The sequence below is a fragment of the Corylus avellana genome, chromosome ca5 (genome assembly GCF_901000735.1).
Source record: "Corylus avellana chromosome ca5, CavTom2PMs-1.0".
Lineage (NCBI taxonomy): Eukaryota > Viridiplantae > Streptophyta > Magnoliopsida > Fagales > Betulaceae > Corylus > Corylus avellana.
Genome location: NC_081545.1, coordinates 33,161,620 through 33,183,652, shown reverse-complemented (window position 1 = coordinate 33,183,652; position 22,033 = coordinate 33,161,620). Strand labels below are relative to the sequence as shown.

The following is a 22,033-nucleotide window of genomic DNA, read 5'->3' as shown; positions in this document are numbered from 1 at the left end:
ACCGATTGAGTTACTTTTTGAGGACAAAATTCTTAATTCTTAAGAATTCATGAAAGTTTGGGTGTTCATTTGAGCAAAAAAAAAAAAAAAAAAAATGATACTTACAATCCATGAACATCTAAATTCTATTGAAATGGACCAATTTGAACTCCCATATTTTAGATAGAAAGTGTCAATCATCACATATCTTGTCTTTATGAGAATTTCTAATGAGCCATTTAAATTTGAATTTTCACTAAAAAGTAACTTCATGAAATTAATTTAAAAAACGTTCAAAATTCTTAGTAACCAAACAAGCCCTAATAAGAGTAGGCATTATAATTGATCGATTGTATTTGATTATTGATTGGTCGAATGCCAGCTAAATTCTTTCAAATAAACATTGTTATTTCCTTTTCTAATGGCAACTCAAAATTAATATTTTTTAATTTAAGATTGCATTCACACTGTCCGGGGGGACGATATCATCGGGCATGGGAAGTTGACATGATAAGATCATGAAAAAGATGGACATTTAATAAATCATTATTTTCTCTATTCAAAAGTTAAATTAATATAAAATAAAAAATTATTTATTATATAACAGTTTATGACCTTTCCCATATGGATAAGGCGGCAAGGCCAGCGCAACTTCAAGGGCAAAGATGACAAAATGATTTATAATACATCTATTTTTAAATTTATTTATCACATTTAATTTATATTGACTAATATGACATATTTTAAGTTACTTTAAAAAGAAAAAAAATCACTTAAAACATATTATACGTCAACTAATATAAAATAAGTATGATAAATTGGGTAAATAGTAACTTTATGCTAAGCATAAAGCCTACTCATAGAGCCTTTTTTTTTTTTTTTTGTTTTTGACATGTTCACATATGGGAACGGAGAATGGAATTCAAATTAGTGACTTCTGCTTCATTAAGCGTGGTCTACAACCGATTGAATTACCTCTTGAGGACTACTCATAAAGCATTACATGCCATTAAATGATTAAAATAAAATAAATGTTATTTTTCAATTTCTTCCCGCAACAATCACACCATATTCATACTATGCTGACGTGATATAGGTTAGTAATATTTGGATTAATCATTATTAAAGGAGTAATACTATTCTTTAGATCCATTTTATACGGGTCAATATGATATATTTTAAGTAATTTTTTTTTGTTTGTTTATTTTAAGTAATTGGTATAAAAAGTTACTTAAAATACGTAATATTAGCTTATGTAAAATAAATGTGAAGAGTAATTTTTTTTTAAAATTAAAATTTATAAATAATAATAAAGAAAAATGTTTGGCTTTATTAAAAAGTTCATCTTTTGGCCATTTTAATTTTAGATGGCATGATTAATTTTTCAGAAATTTATTAATTTATTATTTAAAATCTATTAATTTTAAAATAGACCATACCACTTAAGATTAAAATAACCAAAATATAAACTTTTTAATAAAGCCAAACATTTCTCAACAATAAAGATTTTCTAAGTCTAATACTCTATTTCATATCAGGTGTTCATGTTATGGTGTGATTTTGCTGTGATGCCCACGTGTTTTCCGGAAGCGAAACACCAAGGGCAGTATCGTCACGTTGAAAAAAGTACAGGAAGTTAACTCACAATAGACTCTGCTCCTATTAGTCCTATATGTGGAATTAATGAGCAAATCAATGCCCATAAAAGAAGCAGATAGCAATCCCTCGTTCGTGTTTTCTCTTTCGGTTTGAGCTGCAAGGTAAGATGCCAGTCTCTCAATTTTCATGCTGTGTTTGGTTTTTGGGAAAGCGTAGGAAATGTAGGAGAGAATTCCGAATTGTCGCTTTCAATTCTGACATGTTGTTAGCTTTCTTCGCAGCCAAACGGCGCGTTTTCTTTTGTGTTAAGGTTGTTGTGTATATGCACCGTTTGCCGTTTGGTTTGACTTTTTGATTGTGTCTGTGTGATTAGTGAGAAAGCAGAGGACGAGAAAGTAAAGCGAAGGAGCAGGAATCTTCTGTGTGTGTCTTTTTTTTTTTTAAAAAAATCGAATGATTTTCTATGCTTGTTATTGTGATAGGCTTTGATTTGTTTTGTTTTTTGTGTTTTTGGATTTTCATTTTCTTTTTTCGCAACCGAATCTTAGGGCTTGGATAGTGGTTTTTTTTTTTTTTTCGTTTAAAATCCGAGGAAGGTTCCATTTAATTATGTATGTGTTCGTAACTATTACCGTTGGGTGTGGTTTCTGAGAAAACGGAGGAAGAGAAAAGAAAGCAGGAACTGATTAATATGTTAACTGTTACTTTTATTTCTAGGGAGAGTTAAATTAACGGACCTAAACCTTAATTGTGGTATTAGGCTACTGATTGAGGTTTCTTTTTTCTTTCTAAAATTAGAATTTGATTTGATTTTGTTGATGTTACCCTCTGCGTGGTTGCTGAGAAAATATGGAAGGGAAAATGGTAGAAAATTATGAGTAACGATTCGTGTTGTTTATGTTTTCAGAGAATGAGAATAGTCAACTTTTCACAGGGAAAAAGACATCTGGATTACATTATTGGTTTCTTACTTGTCAAGTTTTAGCTCCCTCCTTTTCTTCTTTTCCTATAGCCAATCACAGGCTTAAGGCCTGAAAGTGCTTTTGTTACCAAAAACAAAAACAAAAAAAGGTAGAAAAGCTATCAGAGAAAAATTATGTGTGATTTATTCTTGTTTTCTAGTGTGTATTATAGGTAAAGCTACAGTATAGGTAATATCTTCTTAGGAAGTTTCCTTTTCTCCTTTGTGTGTGTATGTTTTTTTTTGTTTTTTTTGGGGGCGTGGGTGGGGGGGAACTATAGTCTTAGTTTTATCTTAAATGATTTTCTGCCTCTTGTTCAAGATCATTCTGATGAGCTTTTACTTTTCATGAGGTTATAAGATCTCATTTAGTTGTTGGAAATGATTAGTTTCTTTGCAATTCGATTAAAAAATTTGAGATTTCAAATATGAATATTTAGTACGATTAGGTTTAGATACCCTAGAAAGTTACAAAATTATCGAGAATGTGATATTGGATTAGAGCCTTTTAGTTTTATGAATTATAACTTCTTTTGTTAATCTTACTTGCAGAATTGAAGTATGGGTCAAGCATTCGGTTGCATTCAGGTGGATCAGTCAAATGTTGTTATCAGGGAACATTTTGGAAAGTTTGATGATGTGCTTGAGCCAGGATGTCACTGCTTGCCTTGGTGTCTTGGATACCAGGTAGCTGGTGGACTCACACTGCGTGTGCAACAACTTGATGTTCGATGCGAAACAAAAACTAAGGTTTTCAACTTCTTTACTTTCACTTTCCCGAAATTATGTGATTGGAATGTCAGATGCGTCTGTCAGATTGTATATTTCATGATTTATAGTCTTCGATTAAATTGGAATTTTATCTGCCATATAGGAGTGTGATATCCTAAGTTATGAAATGGGAAGTAGTGGTTGTGGTCCAAATTAGAATTGTTGTCTCTTTATAATTCGCGTTTGTATTTGGTTTACATCTCTCTCTCTCTGCCCTCTCTTATTCTTCATTTTCAATAAGGCTTTGTTACTTCTAATGGATGGGAGATCTAATATGTAAACTCTTCTTCCTCTTTAATTTGAATAATCTAATCTGATTTGTTGTGATCAGTTGACCAAGGTTGCCTTATATTTTCTTTCCAGGATAATGTCTTTGTCAATGTGGTTGCATCTGTTCAATATCGTGCCATTGCTGAAAAAGCATCTGACGCTTTCTATAGGCTCACCAATACCAAGGAGCAGATCCAATCATATGTTTTTGATGGTATGGAAGGCTTTCTTTGGTGCTTCGGTATTTTCACTTATCAAAAGAGAAATAAAAAATTCTACATATTTTTGGGATGCAAACAATCGTACACATTGTGTGCTATTAAATTTTCTTGAAGCAAGCTAACTTGAATGTGAGGAGATTATTGTTGGACAACATGGTTGGTAGATACTGCTGCATTTACTGCTTCTCTTGCAGCTAATGTGTTTCATTTCTTCAGTTATCAGGGCAAGTGTCCCAAAATTGAACTTGGATGCTGTCTTTGAGCAGAAAAATGAAATTGCAAAAGCTGTGGAAGATGAGCTGGAAAAGGTAATATGATCTGTCCTTGGAAAAGAGGGCTTGAATTGTTATGGATAAGATATACCCAGAACTGAATTTATCAACTTTCTTTTGTACTTTACAGGCCATGTCTACTTATGGGTTTGAAATAGTTCAGACCCTTATTGTGGACATAGAGCCAGATGTTCAAGTGAAGAGAGCAATGAACGAGATAAATGCAGGTAGTATTTGTAAATTTTTACAAGAAGTAAATTTTCACTTTATAGCTGCACATGTAATCCTGTGCATCCATGCACCAGACATACTTTTTAATTATCTGCACAAAATTAAGAGTGAACAATTTATGTACTTCTATACGTGTTGATTCTAGGACTTTTGCCATGATCACATGCATGATCATTTTCCCACAGCCCATGTTTGCTTTAATTTTTTTTTTTCATTATTAATCATATCAGTAGTGAGCTTGTTTTGATAAAGTAATTCTTTGGATTCCAAACAGTGTGCACTTGTCTTTTTTGGTTGTAGATCTTCATGTTTAATTATTTGTCTCATAATTAATGCCTCTCAATATTGTTACAACAGCCGCTAGACTGAGGTTGGCAGCAAATGAGAAGGCTGAAGCTGAGAAAATATTGCAGATCAAGAGAGCTGAAGGAGAGGCGGAGTCAAAATACTTGTCGGGGCTTGGCATTGCTCGTCAGCGCCAGGCCATTGTTGATGGGCTGAGGGACAGTGTACTTGCCTTCTCTGAGAATGTGCCTGGAACATCTGCCAAGGATGTCATGGACATGGTGCTTGTGACTCAGTACTTCGACACCATGAAGGAGATTGGAGCATCCTCAAAGTCCTCGTCTGTTTTCATCCCACATGGACCTGGTGCAGTGAGAGACGTTGCTACACAAATTCGAGAAGGTCTTCTTCAAGCCGGTTCTACCTAGAGTTTGACTGCTACTTATATGTGAGACCCATATTATGCTTTTGGCTGAAGGGCATATTGTAGATTCCACTAAGTTTGTTATTAGTCACGACACAAAATGGTTACTTTAATTAGTATATGAAAGGGTGAAAAATATACCTAGGTGAATGTTATTAGTAGTTGGCTTGTTATGCTACATGTCTCTTTTATGTTTCTCTTATGCTGTGTTCGGGTGAGAGTTTTTGAAGTAAAATTGTGATTTAGGAATTCTTATGTTGATTTCTCTTATTTGGTGTAGGAGGTGAAATTTGGGTTTCTCAGGCATTCAAATCTCAATTCATATTTCAGGGTGACCGATGTTATTGTATAAATTCTACTAAAAAAAAAAGAAAAAAGGAACCTTTGGGGTTGCTTTGACCCCCAGAAAATAAGATAAATGCATTTTTGGTTCCTGTAGTTTGAGGTTTTGACAAATAGCTCCTTGAGGTTCTAAGCACTTTTTGAAATTTGAAACCCAGGGAGGTATTTGTCAAAATCTCAAACTACATGGACCAAAAATAAATAAAGAGGAGTAACATCTTGCATCTTTTACAAAATTGTCAAGTGAATTCCGCACCACCGGATGTTAGAGCCGAGAAGATATTTTGAAAGAGACTAAATTAGAGGTTAATATCCAAACAAAACATGTGAGTGGCATAACCCATATAAGCAGTCAATTTCAGTCGTGGCGTGTGGCCCTGAAACCAACTTGCTAAAATGTTCGATGGGCTAAACTCGAGACTTTTGACACAACCCTTCATTGCTAATGTCTTGAAAAATTACAAATTTTAGCTTCTAAAACGAGGCAATGGATAATACTCTTTAAGAAATCCAAAGAATTGGTTTTCATTTTTTTTTTCTTAAATTGTTTTTCATGACAAACGAATGCGACCTTTTCTCTTTCAAAATATTACAAGATTTCAAGTGGCTTGGCCTCTTTCTTGAGTACAGCCCTTGTTCTTTTTGGGGCGAATGTGAGCCCTTGTTCCCACCGCACTTGAATCTAGCCGAAAGCTTAAAGGCCCAGAAAAAACCGAAGAAAGAGTAAAATAAGTGCGTTAAAAGGATAGTAATTTGTTGAGCAATTTCCTCGCGCCTGGCCGGCTTGGAAGAAACCTACATGTCGCCTATCTATTATCGCCCCCTTTCTTAAGATAAGGTAAGCTTCTAAGGCTCCTTACTTTTCCAGCTGTGTGTAAAACTCAGAATCCATTCTTTAAGTTTCATGACCGTTAACTGTTTGACTATTTACCATTTGCCAATTTTTTTTTTTTTTTTTAATTTAATTGATTTCTTTGTATAGAATTTTAATCATACCAGTTGGAACGAGTAAGAGAAGAAACCAAAAAATTAATTGAAAAACCCTCGTATTCACAACATGATATCGATATCTAATGTTATCGTCATTGCTCCGCAAAGGCCCTCCTCCACCCCTCTTCCCGGTCAAAATAGATGAGATGTGGCCTGGGGGATTCCTCTCTAGCAATATTAAATGATACGAGTGGGGGTGAAAGAGAGAATAGCGGCCATAGAAAAAAGTCAAGGCCAAAGAAAACCGCAGCATCTTTATTAATTATAAGACAAACAACGCCAATTGGCAGCTAATGTTACAATGATCTTTATCTGATCAGGAGACGTGTCCGGATGGTTTTTTTCTTTTTTTGGAAAAAATCAAACTTAGCCCTTACATTTTTATGCAATTTCAATTTAGTCCTTATATTTTTACTTTTGACAATTCAGTCCTTAGGTTTTTCTCTAATTCCAAATAAGTTTGTCTGTAACTTTTTGTCCAATTAATTAACGTCCAACCAATTAATTAATCTCATATAACTCTCTTTGACATATACAGTACCTACACATACAGTTGGAATGACGTGACATTTATTAATTAGTTTGATATGATATGACATATTGTTAATTAATTGCGAAAAAAGACCTACTTAAAACTAGAGAAAAGTCTAAGGACCCAAGTGCCAAAATTGAAATTCCATAAAACCTAGGGACTAAATCTCTTTTCTTTGATTGTTACATGAGGGAAGATCTTATCCTGATGTGGGTCAGAACATAATCGTTGAAACTGATGCTTGAAGTTTCTTAGACTCTTCACCTTTGGGTGTAGATTGATAATGATTTCCATGGAAGGAATATAATACAGATAAGAAATATCAGGGTACTTACGGTTGACTGCTGAATTTGGATTTGAGGAGCCAACTGAACAGAAAGCGACAAGATTTCTTAGTAACAATTCTGCGAAGATGCTGAAGGTGACAGGCTTTATTTGTTATTTCCCGCATTGGGCATGTCCAAGTTTTCAGTCTAACGGACAATTTAAATGAACCACAGAGTAGCCGGTTGTTTAAGATGAAAGGCAATATTATTATTTTATATATTTTTAGACGATTTTGCCCTTCTCTTATGAAGGACCAGATTGAGAGGATCCAAGTTCTATAAATATCTTCATACTCAACCTTGTATTCCCCACCAACTTAATCTCTTTGCAAGGGCAACTTCTTGGTACGTCTCTCTGTCTTTGCCTGTGTGTGTGTGCGTGTGGGTTGGTGGGTGTAGGAGAAAAGCAGCTTAAGTATTATAACATAACTTTGTTCTTCAATTAGTCCAGAATATGTATATGGAAGGCACTATAAGCATGTTTAACCAGTCTATAACATAACTTTGTTCTTCCTCAGAATGAGTGAAGGAAGCTTAAATGCTTTGAAAATCTGTACAGTGTATACCTTTTCAGTTGATCTATCTCTTGCATGAGTTTCTACATGGGGATGATTGTGTATAGACAAGTCCTTTTAGATAAGATTTCACATGGAGATCAACCTTCCGTGTGGTGGTTTTCTGTCCAAAAGATGAGAAGTCCATGCTCCCACACAAACTTAGGGGTTGACTTTGTTAAGCTATAATTTAGCTTAGAGTAGCTCTTAAATTACATAAGCAACAAGACATAAGTGGGTATTAGATCAACAAGACACATGGAGGTCAACCTTCCGTGTGGTGGTTTGCTGTCCAAAAGATGAGAAGTCCATGCTCCCACACAAACTTAGGGGTTGACTTTGTTAAGGTATAATTTAGCTTAGAGTAGCTCTTAAATTACATAAGCAACAAGACATAAGTGAGTATTAGATCAACAATACAAAAACTCGAATGGTTCACTTCCTAGGCTAAGCAAAAAAACAAAGGGAGGTTTCAGGCGTCAAAAAAGTTGACAGAATCCATTAACACCAATCAAGTAGGTCCCTGTATTCGACCACCTCCAAATATCAGTCTACTTGAGACAAAGGTCGAGGAGAACCATGCAAGATTTTGTATAGTGCAGATATATGTATCCATTTCCTTATCCCTTTTTCAGTTTCAGTGATACCATAATTTTTTGCTCTTTTCTGTTTCTTTCCAGTGAGGAAAATCAGAAGTTAGAAATGGGTAACCTATTTTGCTGTGTGCAAGTCAGCCAATCCACAGTTGCCGTCAAGGAGACATTTGGGAAGTACAATGAAATACTCGAGCCTGGATGCCATTGTGTACCTTGGTTTCTTGGAAAAAAGCTTGCTGGCCATGTCACACTTAGGTTGCAGCAGTTGGATGTGCGTTGTGAGACAAAGACAAAGGTCTGTATTATAGTTGCTTTGCATAATCCCTTCTTTCAGAGTGATTTCCTTCCTCTCAGGACAAAATAAATCTTGCTTATGTCCTGTTTTTCCTGTATGTGATAATGGGATTACTCCTATGTCATAATGAGAAAAAGAGAGACAAAACTAATTAATGTTTACTGTTGAGTGTATAAGATATGTGATCAATTAACTTTTCAACATTTGTTATTCAGGACAATGTCTTTGTTAATGTCGTTGCATCGGTTCAATACCGTGTTCTGGCTGATAAGGCGGGTGATGCTTTCTACAAACTCAGCAATCCTAAAACCCAAATCCAAGCCTATGTGTTTGATGGTATGATCCCAAAGTCTCCCAAACAAATCTTATGATTCTTACATGTTTTGCTGTATACCACTGCATAAAATACTCGATGAACTTCCAACTTCTTTTTTCTTAATGCTCAGTAATCAGAGCAAGTGTTCCAAAGCTAGAGTTAGATAATGTCTTCGAGCAAAAGAATGAGATTGCGAGAGCTGTTGAAAATGAGCTTGAAAAGGTCAGCATTCGGTCTTGGAGCAGTCACATTATTTCTTGAATTCCATGTATCAACTTGATTAACAAATTGCTTTGAAATGATTTACAGGCCATGTCTGCTTATGGGTATGAGATTGTCCAGACACTCATCGTTGATATAGAACCAGATGTGCACGTGAAGCGATCGATGAATGAAATTAATGCCGGTGATATATCCTTTATCTTGGCCATTTTCAATCATATATATGTTCTCAAAATGCATCTTTGTAATTTTGGCTGCAACTTTAGAGAAACAATTAACATGTACCAAGCTCTCTCTCCTCCACAGCTCTCATTGTTTACAACACTTCCCCAATTAGATCTAATAATTGAATTTTTCAAATTGCATAAATATCGATTAACTTGAATTGGTTTCTATATATAATCTCATATTCCCAAGGTTGAGCAGCGTGTTTGTTTTAGGCCAAGTAATCATAGTATAGAAACCCATTGAACAAAATCAGAGTCATCATGAATTTCCTGTTTGCAGCTGCAAGAATGAGGCTAGCAACTAATGAGAAAGCAGAAGCAGAGAAAATTATACAGATTAAGCGAGCAGAGGGTGAGGCTGAATCCAAGTATCTCTCAGGAGTTGGAATCGCCCGGCAGCGGCAGGCAATCGTTGATGGTCTGAGAGACAGTGTGCTTGGTTTCTCAGTCAATGTGCCAGGAACCTCTGCTAAAGATGTGCTGGATATGGTCCTTATCACACAGTACTTTGACACCATGAAGGAAATTGGCGCTTCCTCCAAATCCTCGGCAGTGTTCATTCCACATGGACCAGGTACTGTGCGTGACATTGCCACCCAGATTCGAGATGGGCTGCTTCAAGCATCATCCTCTCACTAGGAATTATGAAGTTTCTATCCAGGAGTGTTGTCCGCAAGTGTGCTCTGTTCGGGCCTTCTCATCCATTGGTTGGTTGTGTGTAAAGCATGATTCAGAATTTTCCCTTTTTGTTGGTAATGCACATATTCTGAAAGTTGCTTGTAGTTAAAGTTCTATAATGTTAAACTGTTATTACTACTAAGAAATTACATGGCGAGCAATCCGAGCAATCTTAAAAAGCTGCTAACATCTTGCTTCTTGGAAAAAAGTAAGAGGGGAGCCACTTGAGTCTATTCACTATTTCAGACATATACAAATACATGCATATACTAGAGTACTCAGCAGCACTGCGAAACCAATGCATAAGAAATAGATAAACCACCATATAATGCATCAATAGAGCAATTCACATTATGCCACCAATTCACATTTTTCTTTTTCCCCTCCTGCTCATAAACCATTTTCCATTAGAATCCAAAAGAACCATTACAAGAGATGGGTCATAGCTCTGAGAACATTATGTTCCATTCAAGAGGATCTCTGAATGGAACATTACTCTTTCACTGCCCATCTAAAGTAAGGCGCAAATGAGTTCCCAATCAGGATGTTCTAAATTAGAAACACGCAGGGTACCTTGAAAACACAATAATAATGTAATTTTCAAAATTCCAGCAGTCGAGGGTTCATTCGAGTCTCCTCTAAAAACCACATAACATTGGACCAGATATCTCCCAACGCCGTATTATATAAAAAATAACCAGATTGCGAGTGCAAATCATGAACATACTCTTCGAAAACAGCCGGCCAGAAAGAAGACGCCCCCATGAATATGAAAATAAACTTCCACTACCAAGACGTGCAATGCCAGCCAGACAGACAATAAATGAAAAAGAAATTGCTGAAAAACAACCATTTAAGAATTGGTACAAAACCTCAGAAGTCAACCTCTTCGAAAGGCATTCATCCCCTCAGTTAACTGGGGTACTGATGAGATTGTGGGAACTCAAGGGTGTGTAAAATAGGTTTGTGACACCGTCTAATATTTATTTTACAATTCAAAACCTCCAAAATAGAAAAGACAACCATATGCACTCTTGTTCAAAAGGAGAAAACTAAAGTAAACTCCTAATGCCTCCTACATTAATGCTCCCCCACCATAAAGGGCAGGATACTCATGGCTTGAGAGCCAAAGCTAGTCCAACCTTGGCGCTCTTCTCAATGGCCCTGGTGTCTACCTCTCCAGAAATGGTGAAGTGCGACTTAGGACGCCACTCATGCTGGATCAGAGCAGTGGCCCTGCCAAGGTTGTTCACACGTGCCTTCACTGTGGTCAATGGGTCTAATGCGTGCTGGGTGCCAACAGTGATGGTATTCTCATTGGTTGTAAAGCTATGGGTTACCTCAGCACCAACAGCTGTGTTGGTGAAGGGGTTCACTGTATGGTAATAGGACGCATTCACGGTATCACCTTTGTCATTCCTGTATCATCAAAATATGTTCATCATAAAATGCACAACAAGAATGGCTTCATAATATCAGCAAGAATAAGCTAGAACTGTCAGTTTACATACAATTGATATAGTCAATAATAAGGACTATCATAAAGGATTTTTTTTTTGGCCAGTGACTATCATAAGGTTTAACTATTTCCAGAAATGCTACCTTAGCTCTTGTTCACACATGACATAACCGTTACAGCTCAAGGACAACAGAGACACTAGAAGAATTGAAAAGACCCACCCTTTCCCAAAGCCCAGAAAACCAGTAAAGAAAAAATTTACAAACATGTAAGATCTATCCCATTAACAAGTAATCACAGAGCTGTTTGTACTAATCATAATGATTATGCCCACAATGGTTTGCTTATGATAATGTAAACATATATAAAACAAATTCACAAAAGGAGAAATTTTTTTTTTCTTTTTTTTTTTTTTTTTTGCACACTACTCACAGGGTCAACGAAGCAATTAAGTCCGCATTGGAGAAGCTCAATCCAGCATTGCACTTCGTAAAATTCCCAGTCTTGGAGTCAAATGAGAGATCCGTACCAAGTGCAACAACATTAGTTCCTATAACACCTGAGAAGTTAATAACAGGGTTTGCAGTCAGCCCAACGCTGGTGCTTATCCCCGCATAGTCATGCAAATACTGGAGTTCCACCTGTTTTACAATTAAAAAAAAAATAGAATCAAACAACAATTTTACTGCTTGTATCTGTGTTAGAGAATGTTAAATGTTCTCCAACTCATAAGAAAAATTAAGATGTGATAATTCAGCAACAATTAGATGCAAAATCCTTTTTTTCCAGGTAACAATAAGATAGAATTTCATCACACAAAAACTGCTTATTACAAAGCTTACCTTGCCAGACCTTTGATCAGGAACCCTGAAGCTAAATATTGCCTTCAGACCAGGGGTAGGTTGATCAACCGTAATAGTTGTGAAGAGCTGATAACAATACAAGTATGTCAGTAACACAATAAAAGCATGTAGAAGGACTATAACTTAACCTCCATCAAAGATGCGTGCTTAAAAGATTAAAGATTAAAAACATTACAATTTCTTCTATAATCATATGTGTGTCTGTCTGTGTATATATGTATTATGTCTTGATAAAAACAAACAACTTCAGTTCTTAAGATAATAAACCACAATGATCATTTCAATCTCTATGACTGCAAAGATTACAGCATACAAAGAAAAAGTTTGCGAGGTGGATTGATTGGGCATCTTTCAGTTTTCCACAGATAAAAGTTAGAACTAAACACATTTCCATACAGGGCGGCCATAGCCAACATGAAAACCAGTAGCTTCAATTCAACTATCTTTCAATTCAACTGGCAAAAGAGATAAAGTACAATAGCAATACATACTGTGGGCACACAAGGAGTACAACCATATTAACCACAAAAAAAGGGTCATCAATAAAAAGATACTGATTCAGCATTTGCTTTCTGACATCAATACAAATGCAATCACAAGGTATGGACAATGTAAGCACAAAATAATGGAAACAGAAATGAAAATGCAACTGAATAGGAAACTAGAACTCACATTGGAGCTTGTGTCCACTTTGATGTCAGTTGTTATGTTTTTGTTCTTCAGTTGAGTGTTAACATCAGCCAAGAACAGCTCTCCTTTCTTTGTTCCTGATGAAGTGATAGCCTGAAGTAATAAAGACAGGAAAACATTAATACACCATTATATTAACGACAGAAACTGCATAAAAAGTCATTATACATAATAATGACAATCCAGGTTAGGATGATCAAAGCCATATAGCCAGGATGGATGTTTATTAATGTGGGAAAAAGAAACTGCTCCTAAACTCATCCTAACATATAAAATGTGTCTCTCTAACTTTTTTTTTTTTAAATCTCAACATAGTAAAACAATCATATGACCATGTTTCAGTGGCATCGTCAAATAGATACAAAGGCAAAAGGTAAAGAAAATTTATATAACTATCACATAAAACCCAGTTAAACAAGATTGATAACCAAATTTTATAAATATAAAAGAAATTAAATGTGCCGCCATAATGCCTTTCAGACAATCAGAACAAGGTCCACGCAAACAAAACTAGACTGACCTACTGTTATCCAATCGGAAAAGCCACAAAAAGATTAAATAGCAACATCCATCACTAAGACAATAATACAGAGTATATCTCTTTCACCCAGCCCTCTATAATTCAAATGACGCATTGATTTCAAATCTATATTTGCATGCATAATCACACTCACCAATAAAAAAAATGTACAATTACAGAAAATCAACAAAAATACGTATACGCAAAACCATAAGCCCCTAACATGATAACCACAGATCTTCGTAGAGCAAACAGAACAACTTACAACTCCAGTGGAAGAATAGGTAGTGATGGTGAACTTCTGGTCGCTCTGGTAATCCTTGTACAGAAGATCTAAACCCAACCAAAATACAACCAAAAAAAAAATTCAAAACCTCAAATTAAACCACAAAACCCTAACATTACATATACACATACACACGCAAATGATTCAGAGTGAAATACCTCTGGTTCTCTTGCCGATGTCAGAGTAGAGGCCAGGACCCTTGCCCATGGTTGTGCTAAAATAAGAGATCCGAAACACACAAAAAAGAAATTCGGCGAAAAAATGGAATTGATAGCTCTCGCTCTCTGAGAAGCAAGAAATGGTAGGGTTTGGGGACCACTGTATATATAGAGCGAGAAACCCTTTTTTCAGCCTCGGTTTCATTTCCTGTGAGGGCTTACATTGGCCGTTGGATCTGGGTTTAAAGGTATTTGGGTATGTTTCAACCGTCGATTCACAATTTTCACTGATTTCGGGGTTTTTTTTTGTTGGTTAAGTTATACGTGAGGGACAAGCCGAATTAATTTAAAAACATGGTCAAAACGCTATTAACCGCTCGTTTCTTCGCTGAAAAATTACATTCTCCTTCAAATAAAATTGTATTAGATCCTTCCTAAAGAGGTAGCTCAATCGGTTGGGATCACGCCTAATGAAGCGGAGACACTAGTTCGAATCTCTCTCCACCCTCTTGTGCGGACATGTCAAAATATATATATATATATATATATATATATATATATATTGTATTAGATCCAAAGAGGTAGCTTAATCCGATGAGACAACGTCTAATAAAGTATAGGTCACTAGTTCGAATTTTCCTTCCCTTTCTTGTGCAGACATGTTAAAAAAAAAAAAAATTGTATTAGTTTTTTTTTTAATTGATAAATATAAAATAAAGAACAAAAATTTCCTCCAACCCGATATGGAGAAAATATCTTTCAGCTTATGTAAAATAGTGCAAAGTGTCTATAAACATTTAAAATGCACATTAAATTTAGTCTAAATTAGTAAACTGCTATTAATGAGGTTAAGAATTTAATGTGCTTTTAAAATATTTATAGACACTTGACACTATTTTACATGAGTTGAAAATATATTTCTTCCATACCGGTTTGGAGGAAATTTCTATCCTAAAATAAATTAGTGAGTAAACCTACACATTCGAAAGAAAAGGGCTAACATGTAGCTTACAAAACAAAAGAAACCGAAAAAAATTTCTATTAAATATTTCATTCTCAAAGTTGCTTATTTTCGTTACATTCAGCACTCTTTTATTTAAATACAAAGCTTAAAAAAGAATTAAATTAATTGATAAAATTAATCTAAACATGATAATTTTTCAACTATAGAAAGTTTAACTAATGTTAGCAACCTAAAGATGGGGAAATCTTCTAGACTTAGAAAACTAAGGAAAATAAGGAAAGTCAATGCTAACAAATTAACCAAAGTCATTAATAATTATGAAATTGGCATGGAATTTGGATGAAAAATTGAATTTGGATGAAAAATTGAGTTAGGAATTAGGATTCATGTCTATTGGAGAATCATTTCTTTTTATACTTTTATTGTCAAAGATCATATGAAAATCTACTCAAACAACGTTGTTTCGATAGTCGCGGCTGCACTTCGGTTCAAAGCGAAGTGCACTCGGTCAATTGGCAAGGTTTTCGGAGTGTCTGAATCGCACCCCGTTTGAACGAGATTGCAATCAGTTGTCTCAAACCGGATTCCCGATAGGCTCATTTGCACCCATCCGTACATGGTGCGAAGGGGCTAGTTGCCTCCTCTCCTCGAAGGGTTTCAGTCGCACTCCTATTGGAACGAGGTGCAATCGAGCTAGTATATCTCACTTGGGGCTGTGCTGCATGATCCTTCACAGGCAGGTGCCTCACGTGATCATGATATGGGCTTGGACAAGTTCCTACTCATTTTCTAAGCGGCCCATCATGAACATGGCCCATTCTGGCTGCATCGACCAAGGTAACTTATCTACCCACTTCCTCCTCCAGTCCTGCTTCATAATTCTCATAATTTTTTAGAGCCTGTTTAAAATTGTGTTTAAGAAATAAATCTTTTAAGTCAAAATGAGCTTTTGCCAAACGTGTTTTTTGGTCATTTTTAGGTTTTTTAGACGCTTTTAATTTTTTTTATCAAACGAGTGCTTTTTTTTTTTTTTTTCAAACGGTTTTTTAATTTTAAAAGCATTTTTAGGCCCCTCAAGTGCAATCTCAAACAAGCCCTTAATCTCAAATGGGGCTGTAATATTACATGATTTCGCCCTTCATGCATTTAAGCTTGCTAATTTTCTTAATGAATACATTTATCTGTTCTAGGGTGAAATAGTAATGTCACATAAACTTAAATAAATTGAATAAACTTCTGCAATCCATCTTTAACAATTGATGGTTTCCTGCTTAAAAATATGTCACAGAAAGTCCTGGTTATACAGCACTCTTCTACAATTCTAACAGAAAGTAGTAGGCTAAGGCTATTGGCATGGAGATGAGAATGCCAAAAATTACCCTACAAGCAGAACAAGAACAGATCTCAGGTTGCAGTTGAATTGCATATGCAGAGTTTTAAATTTGAGATGCACTGAATTAGCATTAATTACCCGGTGCTCAATATGTCTGGATGTATGTTATACTCTTTGGCAAACACAAATGGAACAATTCCTTGAGGAAGGGCTGCCTGCATTATAGAAAAAAAAAAAAAATTTACCTTCCATGATGATTGTAAGTATTTTAGAATATTAACTAAATGATTAAATAAACCATTTTTTATTAGCTTAACAAGTAAACAAATTATAAGCACCTGCACAATGGCCTCTCTGAAGACTTTGCCCCTTAGTCCTGTGGCAGCTGAAGACACTGCCATTAGGGCAGGCCCCATTAGGAACTTCATTGCCATGGCTACCAAAGCCATCCGGGTCCCGCATGCTATTATGCTAGCTCTTGATGCCATGAAAAGACCTGATAAGAAATCCAATTGAAAAAGTTGAATGATTTTAGGGTTCTTGTTAAAATTTTAATGGTATTTAATCATATATGTTTACTCAAACCTAAGCTGAACATTGCCATGCCAAGTCCCCCATTTGAAATTATCATTATTGATTGTTTGACCATTTCTGGCATTTTTACTCCCCACCTGCAAAAAAACAAATTGCTCTATTTGAGATTAAGAACTTTGTCAACAATCTGCCTCAAGTGGAATCTATAATGAGGTTGCCTTAGGCTTACTTGAAGTGTATGCTTGCCCAAATAAGACCCAGGAAAGTGGCATGAGTATTGGGATTTCTTATAAGCTTCTTCCCCACTGTTAAGAGAATGAGCATGGTTTTGATTTTCTTTGTAGTTCTGGTTCTCAGTTCCTCCTCTTCCTCTTTTGTCTGTGCCTCTTGGGGGGCTTCTGTTTCTACTTTAAACAGGACGCAAACAATACATTTTTAAAAGAAAAAACCAAGATGTGAAACATATGCATTATTACCTTATATGTTAAATGGTTTTATACTAGATACTAACCTGTTGCATAGGCAACATCATGATAATAATTAACTTAATAGCCTACTCTATTGTCGTACCATGACTAACATCTGTTGATGTTATGGGAGACTTCACAGAAAACCCTTCTGGCAAATTTCCGATTGATACACATGCAATTGAAGAGAGTTTAACTGAAAAGAAGAAATAGAGAAACTTGGAATTTCTACAGGGCAAATCATGTGGTTTATCTTAAAAGGTGTTTAAAGTTGACTTAACATGATTAAAAATGGTTCTCCTGTTGATTTTTTTTTAGGGAGTTCAAATGGGAATTCAGGCAAAGTTATTTACATTTCTTCTACAAATGATGCTTTGAATAAAAAACCTTAAAAGTACAAATTCTGAAAACCTACCTGGGGCTTCTAATGGTGGTGTCAATGGGGCTGCCTTCACGGCACTGACCTCAAACAGAAACAATAGAAGATTGTACCAAACAAGGCTTTGCAAGACAACAATCTGGCCAAGGAGCTTAGCTGCTTCTTCACCATACATGGCTTTCAATAGTGGAAGTCCCAGGATCAATGTGTTTGGCAGTGTTGAAAGAGAGATACCGGTAATGATCGAATTTAAGTCTCCCCGGGAGCTGACTTTAGTAATTGCTGTTAATACCGAAAAGGCAAGTAGTTTCTGCATTATGTCAGCGAATATTAGTTTCAGGTTCATTTTGTAGGGGTCGTTGCCAGAGATCACTTGGAAAGACAGCAGTGGAATTGAGTATTTTGCCACAAACTTGTTTATGCCCGAACATTGATCTGGTGTGAAAAGCTTCCACCATTTTACAGAGATGTAGGCTACAATCATCACAACATATAAAGGGACAGTGGCTGCCAAAACATGATAGACATCAGCTAAGGAAATCATGGTGGTGGTGGTTAGTAGTTGTAGGATTGAAAAAACATCTGTTGGGAATGAATTCTTGGTATCATAGCTGGTTTATGCAGTACTCTCTTGGGTTGCTTTGCTAAACCATGAAAAGTTTAAGGGGGGGTGGGAGAATTCCTCTTTTAGTAGAAGCCTTCTCTGTGAGAATGCCCTCAAGCTGTCATTGTTCGTGTCAGGATGCGAGCATAGTTATTGCCTTTTTACATAGGTTACTTTAAAATGTTGCGTATACATTTGTGTTGTATACAAATCTGCTTTTGGTATATATGTCTTTGCCTGTTCTGATTGCTAAGTTTTAGTGATGGACACAGTGACAGAATATAAAGATCAGGGTATTTTTGTCCCCACGAGCCAAAAAGGTTGATTCCATGCTCATGTGTTCTTGTTCTTTCGGCTCAATGGTGGTTCTTTAAGCAAAAGATAACTATATAAGCTAACCATGATGAATCTAAACATCTGTTTAGGCCTTAAAACTTTACATATGGTTAGCTTTTTTATTATTTTATTATTTTTGGTTTCCTCATTTTGACCCTTCAAAAATATTGTATGCTTGTTTGAATCATAAAAGATCTTCATATATATTTTTGCTATTGATATGATTTAGTCTGACTGGCCCATTTCCTTTTCTGAAAACGAAGTGCCAATGACCATTACACCCTTTCTTGATTGCATTGGAAAGTTTTTGTCGACCCAGGTACTTTAACTTGTGATTTTCATCGCTTTTTTTACATTTTTCTTTTGAGGTTTTGAAGTGGTAGGAAGGAATAAAGAGTGAATTGCAAGTGAAGTAATCAGTGCAGAGTTCTCAACAGTGGTGCAGAAGAATTTTTGCCGAATTTGGTCAAAAGTGTGAGAATAAGTGTTCTTGGGAATTTGCTTTTGAAAAATGTGAAATTCTACCTAGAAAACCTACTAGTGTTTTCCTTTCTTCAAGCTATCTTCTATGAGATAGACAATTCAATCAGTAAGATGTATGCAATGTCAATGATCATCAAAAGATAAACACAAAACACAAGAATTCGACATGTAATATCTTAGCTTTTTTCCTATATGTTTTTGTGCTGCTATGGTGCCAGGGAAGCTCAATATGAACATTAATGTTCAACAATGAATGTGATATCATTTTTTTTTTTACCTATAGAAACTTATGCCTGTTGGCTTTCACCACCTAAAGTTTCAGAATTCACAAGTTTTAGGGTCAAGTGTGTTCTTGGTAAAAGCATCCGCAGCCCTTATTAAGTCATGCAGCTCTAACTAAATCTATTGCAGGCAGCAACCCATGCCAGCTTAGATGTAACTCTAAAAGATATTAATTAACTTTTCTTCCTCTTTGGTACCCATTAGCCGCTCATAGAAATTAATATCATGTTAAATTACTACTTATTCTAAAAGTTTAAGCTCATAAGAATGAGTAAATTGAATCATTTAATCAATACTTTAACAAGTTGTAGAATACTAATAAAGAAGTACGTACATATGTTGGTGATCGTTCGGCCCATTTAGGGACGAGCGAGAAATGTAATTTGAGAAGGAGATCCATAGATGTCTTATCATTGAAGTTTTCCTTGAAGTTATATATTATTTTTGAGCCTGTTGTCACTTTTTCATGGGCATCTTCCTAGGCTCCTAGCTACCTAAAAAGTGTGTTCATGAGGAGGAATATGTTCGAAGATTTCAAACATTGAAACGGACCATGTCGTGCACTGTTGCAGGCAAATTGGATGCTGCTGCAGCATAAGAGCAAGACCCACCTTACATGACACATAAATGCCATCCTGCTCCATGCATAACCTCATCTAAGACCAATTACTTGAAAGAGGATGGTTAATCTGCTCAATTCCCATCCAACTGATGAACTGCTAAACTGAATTATATGTTGATTGATCTGTGATTATCAACGCACCTGTATATAGTTTTGTTGCCCTTCATTGGAATGTATCAAATTCTAGAATTCCTATTCCAGAAAAGCATGGAATCATGCAGATAGGGGCGTCTAGACTCCTATTCTACCACTATTAATTAAAGAAAAGAATATTGTATAGTGATTTTTTATTTATTAGGAAAGCAATTTAGTATTGGGCTCCATTGCTACATATCATCACACGAGATTGACTAACCCAGTTTCCTGATTTGGAAACCTTTCAACCCTCTCTATTTTACTTGTTTCCATTCACATTTTAGCCAAAACTGTGTTTGTCATTGCGATTTCACAGATAAACAATGTGATTTTAACTCAAAAATTACAAAAAATATATTTTTAGAAGTACGTTTTTAAAAATTACATTTTTAAATCATACATTTTAAAATTACAAATCCAAACGAACCCTAAATAGTATAAAGAAAATGGACTGGTGCTTGATACACGTTCGAATCCTTATCGACCCCCAAGAAATGCTAGTGTTATGTTACTTTCTCATGCTTTATATGTGTCTCTTAGTCAGTAATTGGGATTCGCTGCTTTCTATTTAATTAATTTGATTGCCTATAGCTCCTAGCTAGCTAGCTATTGCTTTCAACTTTTATTAGAGACAAAGAATTATTTTGAGAAAATATTATTAAAGTTGTAGCACCTTATAGTCTTATACTCTGGAAAATGATTAGCCCCCCACATAGAATTAATTGGTGGTTTATGAAAGGAGTTCATGGGTGTAAGTCCTTTATTGATTCTTTACTACGTACCTAAGACTGAGTTTTTTTTCTCTAATTGTAACTTAATTAATCATATGCATATGTGACTAGCATTTTCCTAAGGGCCGAGACACCATTTTCTCTGATGACTTTGTGTGTTGAGTATATGTTGAGTATACACGTATAAGTGAAAAACAATTAAATTCTTTGTCAGATATTCTATGCTTGCAACATGTATTCTTTAGGACACTTTAGAAAGCTTGTACTTAACATCAAAGTTTGGTGCTTCATATATACTCCAAAGGACGTCTTCTTATACGTGAACGCAATATATGGAGATTGATGCCTATGTGAAAATATGTCTTTTCTAGAATAAATAACTCCCTCATATCGGAATCAATTGAAGATTACTTATAAATGCTTTAGATTATCACGAAATCATGGCCATGGAGTTTGAAAATCCTTGAGCGATGAGAGAAGGCACACCCAACTCTCTACGCTTAACTAAACAGAACTTTTGGTAATTAAAGCTACCAAATTAGTAAATTACCTGCTAGAAGCTACCTAACTCAAACGTGATGCCTTTTGTTTTAATTTGAAAAAGTGGTATGATGTGACATAAATGCAAAAATTATTTTGTTTTGCTTGTTTGTTATTTTTTCTTTTTTAAGAAGAGAATAGAAGAAAACAAAAGTTTTAACAAACGGGCTATTGTATAGTTTGGACAAGGTGGTTATAATCCGTCAAAATGAGTGAATCTCAATCCCTCAGTCCCAATTCAAAATATTTCATACGCTAATTGGTTGGGTAATATTATTGGAAGTTAGGGTTTTTTTTTTTTTTTTTTTTTTTTTTTTTTTTAAGTTGGGTTATGAAGGAATGAAGAATCCCTACTAGATAGGGGTTGCAGGGTCCACCTATACTACAATTCGGGCAATCCATAGAGAGGAAGGTTGTAGGATCCACCTGCCTTGAACAGCTTAAAATGCTCACTTGTCCATTAATTGGTCACCCAAATTATAAGAAATTTCGATTCGTTTTGAAGCTCTACTATCATTGAATATAAATGATGATTCCCTATAATTGGTGGTCTGAA

The 22,033-nt window shown here is 35.5% G+C and overlaps 4 protein-coding genes across 8 annotated transcripts; 2 read left to right on the top strand and 2 right to left on the bottom strand.

Moving 5' to 3' along the window:
* The first annotated feature begins 1,616 nt into the window (after positions 1-1,616).
* LOC132180713 (hypersensitive-induced response protein 1) lies at positions 1,617-5,272 on the top strand. Its single transcript, XM_059593620.1, has 6 exons — positions 1,617-1,739; positions 3,092-3,289; positions 3,674-3,794; positions 4,018-4,109; positions 4,204-4,300; positions 4,662-5,272. Exons 2-6 carry the CDS (start codon positions 3,101-3,103, stop codon positions 5,015-5,017), a joined length of 855 nt encoding a protein of 284 aa, XP_059449603.1. The 5' UTR covers positions 1,617-1,739; positions 3,092-3,100; the 3' UTR covers positions 5,018-5,272.
* Positions 5,273-6,026: 754 nt separating this feature from the next.
* On the top strand, positions 6,027-10,254 carry LOC132180314 (hypersensitive-induced reaction 1 protein-like). Of its 2 annotated transcripts, none has more exons than XM_059593098.1 (6): positions 6,027-6,193; positions 8,438-8,648; positions 8,864-8,984; positions 9,095-9,186; positions 9,274-9,370; positions 9,694-10,254. In XM_059593098.1, the coding sequence occupies exons 2-6, from the start codon at positions 8,460-8,462 to the stop codon at positions 10,050-10,052; spliced, it is 858 nt and encodes a 285-aa protein (XP_059449081.1). In that variant the 5' UTR covers positions 6,027-6,193; positions 8,438-8,459; the 3' UTR covers positions 10,053-10,254. The 2 variants fall into 2 exon arrangements, with proteins under 2 accessions (XP_059449081.1, XP_059449080.1); XM_059593097.1 differs by lacking the exon at positions 6,027-6,193 and adding an exon at positions 7,125-7,548.
* A 657-nt stretch (positions 10,255-10,911) lies between these two features.
* LOC132180313 (mitochondrial outer membrane protein porin of 36 kDa-like) lies at positions 10,912-14,215 on the bottom strand. The gene is made up of 6 exons (XM_059593096.1): positions 14,068-14,215; positions 13,889-13,956; positions 13,086-13,196; positions 12,393-12,479; positions 11,983-12,191; positions 10,912-11,510 (listed from the first exon to the last, which is right to left on the bottom strand). The coding sequence occupies exons 1-6, from the start codon at positions 14,114-14,116 to the stop codon at positions 11,204-11,206; spliced, it is 831 nt and encodes a 276-aa protein (XP_059449079.1). The 5' UTR covers positions 14,117-14,215; the 3' UTR covers positions 10,912-11,203.
* Positions 14,216-16,172: 1,957 nt separating this feature from the next.
* Positions 16,173-18,477, bottom strand: LOC132182278 (probable auxin efflux carrier component 8). Of its 4 annotated transcripts, none has more exons than XM_059595472.1 (7): positions 17,781-18,477; positions 17,469-17,561; positions 17,128-17,305; positions 16,950-17,035; positions 16,703-16,860; positions 16,503-16,579; positions 16,173-16,411 (listed from the first exon to the last, which is right to left on the bottom strand). In XM_059595472.1, exons 1-7 carry the CDS (start codon positions 18,286-18,288, stop codon positions 16,345-16,347), a joined length of 1,167 nt encoding a protein of 388 aa, XP_059451455.1. In that variant the 5' UTR covers positions 18,289-18,477; the 3' UTR covers positions 16,173-16,344. The 4 variants fall into 4 exon arrangements, with proteins under 4 accessions (XP_059451455.1, XP_059451457.1, XP_059451458.1 ...); XM_059595474.1 differs by having other exon boundaries at positions 17,128-17,302; XM_059595475.1 differs by lacking the exon at positions 17,469-17,561.
* Positions 18,478-22,033: the final 3,556 nt, after the last annotated feature.